This window comes from Malus sylvestris, chromosome 11 (genome assembly GCF_916048215.2).
Source record: "Malus sylvestris chromosome 11, drMalSylv7.2, whole genome shotgun sequence".
Classification (NCBI taxonomy): Eukaryota; Viridiplantae; Streptophyta; class Magnoliopsida; order Rosales; family Rosaceae; genus Malus; species Malus sylvestris.
This window is the reverse complement of record NC_062270.1, coordinates 31,652,423-31,664,934: the sequence shown is the minus strand read 5'-3', so window position 1 is coordinate 31,664,934 and position 12,512 is coordinate 31,652,423. Positions and strand designations below refer to the sequence as shown.

At 33.7% G+C, this 12,512-nt stretch overlaps 1 protein-coding gene across 1 annotated transcript; it reads right to left on the bottom strand.

The window, feature by feature from the left end:
- Nucleotides 1-520: 520 nt before the first annotated feature.
- On the bottom strand, nucleotides 521-3,268 carry LOC126588806 (uncharacterized). The gene is made up of 2 exons (XM_050253931.1): nucleotides 2,299-3,268; nucleotides 521-1,346 (listed from the first exon to the last, which is right to left on the bottom strand). The coding sequence occupies exons 1-2, from the start codon at nucleotides 2,993-2,995 to the stop codon at nucleotides 715-717; spliced, it is 1,329 nt and encodes a 442-aa protein (XP_050109888.1). The 5' UTR covers nucleotides 2,996-3,268; the 3' UTR covers nucleotides 521-714.
- Between the last annotated feature and the right edge of the window lie 9,244 nt (nucleotides 3,269-12,512).

Here is a 12,512-nt window from a genome sequence, read left to right as displayed (position 1 = left end):
AATTCAATAATTCAATCACTGTGATTAACTTAGAGAAATTCTGAGAAACTTTTTATCAATTATATGTTATTTTATAATTTAACGTTAATATTATATCAAAAATATGAAGTAGTTGAAAATTCATAAAGAATTATATTTAGAGTCTCCTAACATTTCTCATTTAACTTTTATTTTTTAAACACTACATATTACTTACTCATATAAAAAATAATTAAATTGGCTAGAGTAATGTTTTTTGCATCCAAATTCAGTTCCCTACCCGATAATTTAGATTGGAATAGAATACTGATTTTTCACTCAAAAGCACATTGTTTTTTCCGGAAATGGATTCTCTCCTGAGCATCTGCTCAGAATTCTATTGACCCACACATAAAAGTCATCCAATGATTACAATTATTATAACTTTAAAAGAATTCCTTATTTGTAATCTATAAATTTTTATCCTCTTTGTGTATGTGTCAGTAGGATCCTGAGCAGAAGCTCAGGAGAGAATCCATTTCCTGTTTTTTGTATGCCCGTCTTTTCCAAACACCAACTGAATAAGCAGGCGCACAATTGATTTGAGACTGAGAGATCTACAACTTTTACATGATAGAGGTTTCACCAAAAAAATTAGAAACAAAAAAAATGAGAGGGATTCACATAACACCAGAATTACAGATGTACTGAGCCATTTTTTACTAATCCAAAAAAAAAAAAAAATGAAAAAAATCTTCAGGGTTTGCAGATGACCAGAAAGCAGGGAAGGAGAGCTCTAGGATTTAGCAGATAAAGCTCTTCAATGTTGGAATAAAGCCCCATTTTTCCAGCCAATGAATCAAACCCCATTTGCCCAGCAATTTCCTGAATGTTTTCCAACGGCTTATGAACCCTCCCAGCAATCACTCTGCACACTATCAAAGCTTTCCTTACACTTGCATCTTCCTCCAATATTTCAATTGCTTCAAAAGCTCTTCCACTTGTAGAAGTTGTAAATACACCAACATCTTCCTTGAGCTCCTTTTTTGCAGAGAACCCGTTACGTATGATCCTACAAACGCTGCATTTCTCCGATACGCAAAGGCTCGAGGATCCATTTAGGCCGAGAGAGCAGGCCACAGTGGTGCCGTAAAACCTCAAGAGCTCATTCCCATCAGCAATGCACCTAGGGTGCTTCTTGGCCAGCTTGCTGGCTTTGATCTTCACAATCTCTCGATACTCTTCGAATCGCGCTAGAGTTCTTTGCATGTTGTGGACTTTGAGCACTCTGTCAATCCGGCCGCAGTGGTTCTCGGATTTTAACCAGCTTGTCCGGCATATTATCTCAACGATTTTTCGAGATGAGTCGCCTTCCATCAGTTCAGTCACTGCCAAAGATATGAGGACAGTGTGAGTGGGAAAGCTAGTCTAAAATCTGGAGTGAAAAGCAAGCAATTGAGGAATCAAAATATAGTTCATAAAAATCATAACCCTTTTAGAAATGTAAACAATCCCCATATTATACCAAACCGAATGATCGAGTTTCAGGCGATTAAGTGAGACTCGAATCAAAAGATGAACTTGAATCCAAATCCAGTTTCTGCTAGATTCGTTAACACTATGTTTTTGTGGAGGAATAAATTTAAAATTACTAAACAATTTTAAAATGATTATAATTGAAATAACGAGATTTTATTTTTTAAAATTTGTGAATTTTCTTATTTGGTTAATATGAAAGAACAATAGAATTGATTATAAAGTTTGTTATTTTTAAACTCTTAATCATCAAAATTGAGAAATGACATTTATTTACATGAAATTTAAACCTGGGAATTAGAGGTCCAAATTCCAAGTTTTTTCTGTGTAAAAATTCTAAATTTTTATATTTATAAAGTCAAACAAAAGAATTAGTGTACGTTAATTTGTAAATTCTGATTTTTATCTAAATTTCAAATTTATTTCCTTCGTCCAAACATAGTAGAATAATTTTGGCACATTTCCTCTTTTCCCAGCTTGAAAACAAAAGGTGCTAATATTTTTGTGGACGTAAAAATATAGTACTTTGAGCCTAAGAAGATAAGGAAAAAAATATAATAAATTGGTCAGAAAAAGATTTACGATCTGTAAACCAAAGTGTTCATATTTCTGTGGTCAGAAGAATTTAGACACAAGTCCTATAAGGATAAGGAAATTTGGAATATATGCAGTAGAAAACACTCAAGAACAAGAAAGAAAAAGGGTTGGAAACATGGAATGAACTAAAGAATTGTTTAAGTATTCAATAAAATTTTACCAAAAATCAGAGTTTAATTAAGTTTCAGCGAAAGGGTAATTTCTTACCAGCATGTTTAGAGAGATGATGAGCTTCAGCAGCATCCCATTTGGTAAAATGCTCTCCACATTTGTGGCAAGTAATTGCAGAAGACCCATTATAATTTTCTTTGTCGAAAGAAATCCTATTGCTTTGTCTAATTCCGCCAGCACTTCCAGAAAAAGCAGAACCCTTGAAGCCAGCATGCCCTTCTGTACTATCAGCAGAAGCCAGAAAATGGCATTTTCTTGGAGGAGTTGAGGAAGTCCTAAAAGATGGATTGAAGTAGTGCATTGTAGGGTGCCCACCAGGACCAGGTGTCCCAGGCTTTAGGGTATCCATAAACGTTGAACCACCACCGCCACCGCAGCCATCATTGTTAGCATTTCCACCCCCAACACCGTCATGGAAGCCACAAAGGCTGGTGGTGATTTTGAGCTCACACCTTGAGTTGCTCAAAATTACTTCATGGGTTATTGGGTTGAGAAACTCACTGCTTCCAATGGATCTTGGGCTGCAATTATTTGGTGGCCTTTCCATATGCCTCTTGCTGCCATGAATCACATCCTTGAGATTTGCTATGGATCTTGAGCACCCTGATCTTCCTCCTCTTGCCTTTCTTGTCAAGATTGTGCTCAGTTGTTTCCTGGCTTTTGGAGCATGAACATCTGATGGCTCTGATTGGCAGTGCAGAGATTTCTTCAGAGAGAACCATACTGTTGGCATTTTTGATTAATTTGGTGATACCCTTTTTTTTTCTGCTTCCTCCAAAAGTACTTTTCAAACCCTTCCACTTTTTTCTTCAAGTTTTCTCCATTGTTTTCAAAAGCAAATCATCGCTCTCCATTAAAAGCTGGAAAAAGTATGCTTGGATGCCAATCACTTTCTCTTGAACTGCAACTTCTAATTTGGCACACAACTCCCTTTCACTCAAACTTTAACTCCATCCTACTTCTAGCAAACCCAACCATTAGTCAAGAATGTTCAAAAAGCTACCCCACAAAACTTTTATGAAATGGATATTACTTTATAAAAATAAATAAATAAACACTAAAAATATTGTAGGTACCATCATGTTTTTTATACTCTCATTCAAATGAAGCATTTTGGAAGCTTCTTCGAAATTGGTTCATGCCTCAGAGTGGAAAGATTTTTTAAGTACTAAGTATTTAATCGATACTTCACATCTTGTAATATAAATAGAAGAAATAACATATTTTCTCATGTTTGTACCGTTTGAATTTGGGATACTTGAAAAACCTTTCTCATCAAAGTAAAAGCGAAAAAAATGTTCACAAAATCGAAAATAACTTATATGAAAACGTGTTTATTGTCATGTTGTATTTTACTTTTATATGTATTGTTTTATGTAAATTTAGCATTACATTACAATAATTTATTAAACTGAGATGTCGCATAAAAGTGAACCTTATTCACATAAATAACCATAAAAGTTCAAATATTGGGAGTCTTGGAGCCATTCACCAAAACCTTGGTCAGGATTCAGGAACACTAATAAATGGAGCATCGTTAGTGAGGAAGGTACACGTGAAAGAAAGAGACACTAAACCCTGAAATCTGAATTGGCATTAATTACATGGATTCTTATGAATCCAGCATAATCTATATATATATATATATATATATTTTTTTTTTTTTTTTTTTTTTTAAAGTTTAACCTTACTCTCTCTGAGTTACTGGGTCTGAATCTGAAACAATTTTTATGGTTGTACTACCACACAAAATTATTAGATGGTAAAAAATTTGAACGATCGAGTCCAAAGCTCAGTGCCCAATTTCTGTCCCCACATTTGCCCCCAATTTTTTTTTTTTGGTCAAAGGTTTGGTCAAAGGAAATTTTATTACTAAAAAACACACATTAGAACACAGGCACACACATATTAAGGGCTGGCTTGGTAAAATGCTTCTGTTGTGATGTGAGTATAAGCTCATTTTTGCTGCTTCACATTTTCAGCTTTTTTTTCACCCAAAACTGTGAAATTACCTCAATTCCAAACACATTTTTTAGCTCAGCTTTTTTTTATACTCACTTTTTATAAAATCACCTCAGTATAAAACCAGTTACAACAAAAAAAAGCCTAAAACTAAAGGAAAACAGAAAAAAGGCCCAACATCAAAAGGGCCCATAAACAACACAATTTCCGCCAAAAAATTCCACAGCCTTCTCCAAATTTGGATATTCTCCAGAGCTCAGAAATCTAAGCCTCCTAACCAAATCAACAGGGCGTTGGATTTTGATTTAACAGCTGCAATTATTATAACTTTTAGAGGGACCCATTGTTTGTAGCTGTTTGATCAAAATCCAACGGACCGTGTGATTTGGTCAGAAGGCTCAAATTTATGAGCTCAGGAAAGGATCCAAGTCCACCTTCTCCACCCTCTGAAATAGGTCCACCGCCCGATTCCCTTCTTCCGTCTAGTAACACCTCCACATATGCCACATCCATAAACAAGGGATAATCAGCAGCCAAGTGAGCAAAGCCGACTATCATAATGAAGTTCGCGGATACTCACAAACGACTTTGTCGAAACCGACAAATTACAAGGAGAAAGTGGTGGTGGTGTACCACCTGAGCCGGAGCAACCTTCAGAACTCTACACACAATCTCTGAAAGAAACATGGTTGACGATCGGATCGAAGATAGGCAGGGAAGATGTATACCTTCAAGAGTAGAGGAACAGAGGAGACCAGAGAGAAAATTGAAAAGAGATAACTGTAGAAGCAAGGAGAGAAGAAAGAAAAGAAAAAAGAAGAGACACGACAGCTGACCCCAGCTGAAACTAAGGTTGGTGTCACTGAAAATACCCAAGATTGAAAGGCTCACAAGCTGTGAGAAATACTCTCAGGAAAGAGAGAAAGAACTCTCACTAGGTAGAGAATTTTCCCACATTTGCCAATTGGCGCAGTAAAATTGAAGACCTATGTGAATACTGACTAATGAGTACATTTGCGCACCTTCCTAGGGATCCATGCATTCATAAAATTGGTGAGTTTGCAAATACTAAAAAGGATGAGAATTGGTAAAGTTAGATCACTAGTTAAAAGAAATGGGTTTTTTATTTTTTATATCACAAACCCGATGTATGGGAGTGATTGTGATTGTTATAATGTAATCATCCATTGTATCAATGCATCTCATATACCGATTCATTGTAGAATTTTTGAAAAGAAAACTGATTAACTTCTTCATTCTCACACTATATGATTACCTACTTGTGTTTTGGTGATTATATCATGTTTATGTCTAAAACCACATGGCTTTAAGTTTTTAATAGCTTAAGCATAAATGTTTAGCCGTTAATGTAGTTCACCAAATTATATATATTAATTACTTACAAATGAAAATGAATAAAATGATGCTCCCATTTACATGTAAGCATAAATATCAGAAGAACAAAATCAAAGAGTCGTTATATAACTAATTTGTTTTCATTTTTATTTTACATGAAGCTAGAAAACAGAAATTATTGTCAACGAGCCCTTAACAATGCTCATGTGTACATGAGGTGTAAATAGAAGCAACATTTCCTCAGGAACGGCGAGTAATATGAGAGACTAACACTATATTTAGATGAATGAAATAAACTTGAAATTTTAACGAAAGTCATAATTTGTAAATTAATATGCATCAATTATCTTATTTGGATTCATAAATATAAAATTTAGAATTTCTACTTGAAAAAAAATTAGAATTTGGGACCTCCATTTCTCAAATTTAAATTCCATGTAATAGGTGTCATTTTCAAATTTCTATGAGTGAAAGTTTAAATATAACAAATTCCATATTCAAATTGCATTGTTCTTTTAGGTTATCAAATAAGAAATTCACAAATTCTAAAAAATAAAATTTCGTCATTTCAATTTCCTTCATTTTAAAATTCCTAAATACTCTTGTATTTCCTTATCCAAACAAAGTGTAAAAGATTGGTAGCAAAAGATATAGAACTAGAATGATTTTCTTTCTTTGAATTTACCTTAGAATAAACCAATTTTTTGGATGGGAATTCTCTATCCTCTCTTTTTCCCTCCCCTCCCTCCCCTCTTCTCACAAGAGTGGAGGTAAGGGAAAGAAAAAAAAGAGGGTCGAGAATGGAGGTAAGGGAAACAAAAAAAGAGGGTTGAGAATCCTTATCCCAATTTTTTTGTTGTGGGAAACAAAGAAACAAACAGCATAAAGAAAGGAGATATAATAGGCAACGGAATTGGTGCGTTGTGGTGCTCGGCTAAAACAAAGAATAGCCCAAATGCACCCAAAGAAAAAACAAAAACCAACTAACTGTTTCTTAGGTTCGATTTTGCCAAAGGTTAATTTGAACCACATTATTATTAGTTTATTGTGAGACTAAGCTCACTCCTCCTCCCCCTTAATGTAAATAATATCGTTTGTTTATAAAAGTTGGGATTTCGCAAAGACAATGATCATTTATTAGCTTTGACTACTGATTTATAAGGAGGTGCAATGAAATTAAATAGAAAGGGTATACCGATATTTTTCGTATCACTAAAATTAAAATATATATAAACTTTTTGTTTATGTGTCTTTATTTTATTGACTTGGGATGCCATATGACAAAGTACTCTTGTCATATAAATGGTTCTCAATGAAATGAGGTCATGACAAAAAACGTACAAGTTATTTTAAATGTTAAATTATATGCAGGCTTTTCCACAATGTTACCCTTGTAGCATTTTGAAGGACTAGTCAATTTACTAGACAAACTCATATGATGCGTCATGTCAACAAAACCTCCCTCCAATTAGGAACAAATTTATGGTGGTTTGACAAGCCTAATAAACTTGTGAAAAAGTTTAGGCAAATTAGATCTCACCACCTATTTTATTAATAAAAGACATGACAAAAAAAAAAGGCATTTGCCTCACCAATTGCATTATCTTCAAGTAGTCACATATAATATTTTTCTACAAATTAAGTACAGATGGTCATTCACCTAAACGATCAATTACGAGTTACATTTTACTTAAAGACTGTTGTTATTAACACTTCAAAAATATCTATACTAACCAAACTTGATCAACAAAAGGTTTAAATCATTTAGTGGCCCAGCCTATTAGAAGCCTATTTTTGGGCCTTCGACTTTCATATTCCTCTCGGCATTTTTATTGGGCCAAATTTCAGCAACACGCCGAAGCACACACAAATAAGTGGGCTATTACCCTTCATTAATTTTAATATTATTTTTTAAAGTAAACAAGAGTTCTTAACTAAAATGCTACGGAAATGCATTTTTTATTTTTTGTTTTAGAATTTTCCAGTAGGATAGGGATTGTACTCCTGCCTATTAAGATTATGATTAGTTTTTTACAAATAATGTGTTTTGTAACTCAGTTGACACAAGTCTAGTAAGATGTAGGGTTGGTTTGGTATTGCTGTAATTTGAAAAAAAACTGATTTTGCTATGCTGTGAAAATAAGCTCATTTTTGCTGCTTCACGTTTTCAACTTTTTTTCACCCAAAACTGTGAAAATAAGCTGTTTTTAAGTGTTTACTAAATACCTTTTTGAGCTCAACTTTTTTTAATAAACATTTTTTTATAAAAGCACCTCAGTAACAAACCAATACGTAGTTTCTTCGGGTTTATAGAGTCTAAAGCAGTTTTGTATGTTTTTTTCACTTTTTAGTAATATTTGTTCGTAGTACTTTGATTTTCAACCCCTTCTTTTTTTTTATCTCCTTTTCTTTCTTCATCCATTCTCTCGTTTTTTAGTTTTGCTGGGTTCATTTTCTCTTAATTTTATCTAGATCAAAATTTTCTTTTCGGTCAGCGAATTTACGATCGCATCAACTGGAGATAATGATTATATTAACTACACAAAAGTATTGTAAAACATTTTCTAATTTGAGTGATAACATCAATACTGCAAGATGATTTGTAGGTCTAATCTAAAATTGCACTTAGATACCACTTAGTACTACATAATAGTGGTATGCATCTTCATTTATAAATGAAAGGTCTTGAATTCGATTCTCGCCAAAGATCAATTTGAACCACATTACTACTAGCTCATTATGAGGCTAAACTTACTCTATTTCCCTTAATGTAGATAATATTGTTTGTTCAAAATTGCACCTAGATAGATTTGAATACTTTATTTAGTTAAAACATAATTTTGCAAATATAAAAGAAGATAAAAGTTATCATAACTAATGCAACCTACCCTGAAAATAGGATAGATTTAGATTGAAAAAGAAATCCATAAAAATAAAAAACCGATTATGGAAAAGAAGTAGAGAACTTTAACGAAAAGCTCCCGGTACTGTTCACTTTAACGAAAAATCGCATTTTTACACTAAAAAGTCAATCCTGGTACTATTCACTTTACCTTTTATTTTGTCATTATTATTAAAATTCAAAGTTTTCAAGTTATTTTCATCAGTTTTCCTATAGAATAATGAGTAGAACAAGAATAAAACAACAACTCAATATTTAAGGGGCCGTTTGATAATCATTTCATTTTCAATTTTTGACTTTTGATTTTTTGTTTTCACATTTTGAAAACTGAATATAAGGTGTGTAATGTCTAGTTTCAGGTGTTTGGCTCTCCTTGTCAAATATTGTAATTGAACCTCACACATGCTCAATCTAGCTTTAGAATATACTCTGATTGTGGGATGTTGCTGCTGGAGGAAATGTTCAAGAAGTGGCACATTTCATCTCAAAAGGTTTGTTTATGCATGTGCATCTCATATTTCTATTTGTGATGCATTGTGTTTCGTTTAATTGTCTAGTTAGTTTTGCACACTGACTTCCAGCTGTCTAGGCACACAAATTAAGACAACCCACATTAGCTAACTTAGACCTTTATACTAGTAGTCAGTTTATGGCCATTGATCTGCCTAGATCTCTTTTACAGTCGACAAGTGTCCTTAGGACAAGTTGGCTGATAGAAAATCTGATTTCCTTGGGTATATTTGTTCTGTAGGATTTCAGTTTAAAATTTATTTTTAGATAGAGAGTTGCCATAAAGGCTTTGAGCTTGTATCTTCTCTATTTATGAAACCCTAACTCCTAAACCTTCCTCATGCATTAAACACTCAATCATTGTGTATTAGAGTTGCATTGTTTTAAGGTTTTGCATTAAAATCTTAGTCTGATTTTAAGCTTTAAATCCAGTTTTAGACCAAGCTTTTGGATTCAAGTTAGATTCTTCCTTCAACTGTTTGATTGGAGAATTTGACTGGTCATTTAAATCCAGATTTCATATGCATATCATAAAATCATATCATATCATTGTTTGTATTGATCTCGGTGCAACAAGATGATAAGCTCAGGAGGAGTTGCCACTTTGTGAAGACCGAAGGAGTCCATCTCGTGTAATGCAATGTTGCACAAAGGTAAAGATGCTCCATAGATAGGGATCTAGGAATTGAGCTTGTGTGATCTTTGTATGAACCTTTGTTTACATTAGTGGATTAGACTCAGTGGAGAGTTCCTGGTTTTTTTAATCCAAAGGTGGGTTTTTTTGGCAAACAATATCTTGTGTTCAAGTTATTTTTATTCTGTCACACATCTCACATACACATACGTGATACATATATGTGTTCGAGTTACCTACTTGACACATTAATAACTTGCAACGAACTACATCCTTGATGAATATGATAGTTTTTGGGAGTTGAAATTGGTTATTGAATCTTCGATTTATTGACTAACAAATATATCTTAGTTGACTAGCGGGTTTGACTAGTCAGTCCAGCGGATTATAATTTTTATATACAGGATATTCCACCTAGTACAAATTTCAAGGTGAAAACTTAAAATCAAATTTTAAAAACTCAAGAAAGTTGTTTTCAGTTTAAGAACTAAGTGACTATGGAATATGTTAACGCTCAAAAATTGTAAAGTTAAGAAACTCAATTTGATAACATGGGATGGGCTGATAAGAAGCACTGAAACTAAATGAACTCAAAGATGTAAGTGGTTTACCTCTTAAAATTGGGCTACATCCACTGTGTTGCTCTTAGTATATTGATTTTAAGACTAAATAGTGCATGACGAATACATTCACTTAATTCTATCTAACTCGTTTAACCCCCGTGTCTTTATCCCTTTATATAGGCCTCGCCCTTTTGAGGCATTTCAAACCGTCATTTAATGTCTTAACCACTTGTACTAACTTCCCGACAGCTTTTCACCCATACGGTTTGGCCTTTGTCAACAAAGTGACGTTCTAGCAGTTAGATGGCACGTTTAGGCCCAGGTGGCCCAAATGTCATGTTCGATCCTTGGTTACTCTATTTTGTCTTGCTGAGCACGGCCTCAAGTGCCTTTATGTCTCATCATGTGCCTCTACTATCATATGCATGTTGTTGAGTTGTCCAAGTAGCACTTAAATAACCCTATTCTTGGAGACTTGTGTTATAAAGTTGTCAGCGTGCCCACATTTTCTTTACTGTCGGGCATCCCTTCTCTTGTCTCGATCGAACTGAGCATGCAGGGCGATCCTCCCAAGATTCATTAGGCCTTAGGCTGTTTGTCATTTCCTTGGGTGATGTTATATTTTCATATATTTTTATCATATATTCCCTTTGAATTTTGTATATTCGAATGGGTTAAATGCACTAAACTATATAGTTTTAATTTATAGGCGTTCAGTATTGGAGTTATGCGAAAAAGAAGTGGAAAACAAGCTTTTTGGATGTCTAAAGTAATTACAGTGGAGCAAGAGGCTAATTAACCACACGAACGCATGCATTACAATAAGAAGATGAGACTGTAGCAATTTTGGAATCAAATGAATATGGGGATACTATTCAATGGAATTTAGGAGAGACTTAATTTCTAGTTTTATTATTTCCGTTTATTTTTCCATTTCTTTGATAAGGACTTAAAGTCCTTTATGCTTAGGAGTTTAGTGGAGTTTTAGTGGTCTTTCAGTTGGCCTTTAATTCCCTAGTTTGCCATGTGTTTTATATATGGAGATTGATTCTGCATTGTAAAGGACACCAGCCAACAACTAGAAGAAGCAAAAAGCACAATTCTACATAGGGGTTGCAGCAAGGAAGGGCAAAGAGGGAGGAGTTTTCTTTGGTTTTTCTTTCTTTTCTAGTCTATGATGTAGCTAATCATGAATACTTAATTGTCTTGTGGCATTGTTATTATCAGGTTTTTCTTCCTTATTGAGTATCTTTTGCTAATCGTAATGCACTTGATTTTTATTTAGATGCTTGATCACCATCTAAGTTTTTGTTAAGTTGATTTGATGCAAGTCAGAGTAGATGCCATACTTAACTTGGGTTTAGCTTCTTGCAATTGATACCATAAACACCTATTAGTAGATGCCATGCAATTAGGGTTTGTGTGATTTTCCAACGATTTACATAAAGCTTAATGAGTTCTTACTTGTTTAAATTCATCTAGATGCTATAGAGGGTTAACAAGTAAAGATACTTTTGATGCAACCATATGCCATGGTCATTGAATAATTTAGGAAAAATCGATCATCAATATCGGGGATTTACTTGAGCATAACATATTAAGGAAATTAAGTAGAATTGGTTACGGTGAATTCGGATGATCTAAGTCTTCTTTTTTATGTTTTTAATTTTATTATTTCATGCATTTTATTTTCAAGTCATATTTCATTTTTAGTTTAATTCAAATTCTCTCTCTTTTCCATTAGAGCTTCACAATTACAATTTGTTTCAATTTAGTTAGTAAGATTTTTAGAATCAATTCGATCTCTGTTGAACAATATTTGTGTTTATATGCTATATTGTCATTTGATTCGTATACTTGCGAGCACAAAAATTCGAGACTTAATGAGTCTAATTTCGATTATCTAATTTTTGCAACATTGGGCCTATGTCCCTAAGCTGGCTTGAACAGACTCAGCATTAACAGATTACAAGTCTCTCTGCTCTAACCTTGTTTAGGACATTGCTTCCATATCTTAAATCATATGGACTCATTCATAGTATATATCTCTATCATATAAGGTCAGCACTCATGAATAAATTAATCATGCCCTATTATTAATTAATTAAAATGGAGTTGTTACATAATTCCAATATTATGAAATTGACTTTTAGGGCACAACTTCAACAATATCGACATAATGTAGGAATTCATATAAATTATTACATGTCTAAGATTATTGATAAAGTATATTGCTAGCCCATTGTGAAGCTAAGCCCACTGACACACCTCGACCTAGGATGTCCACCTAGACCCCAAATCGAGCTGTATTGGCCAACACTCG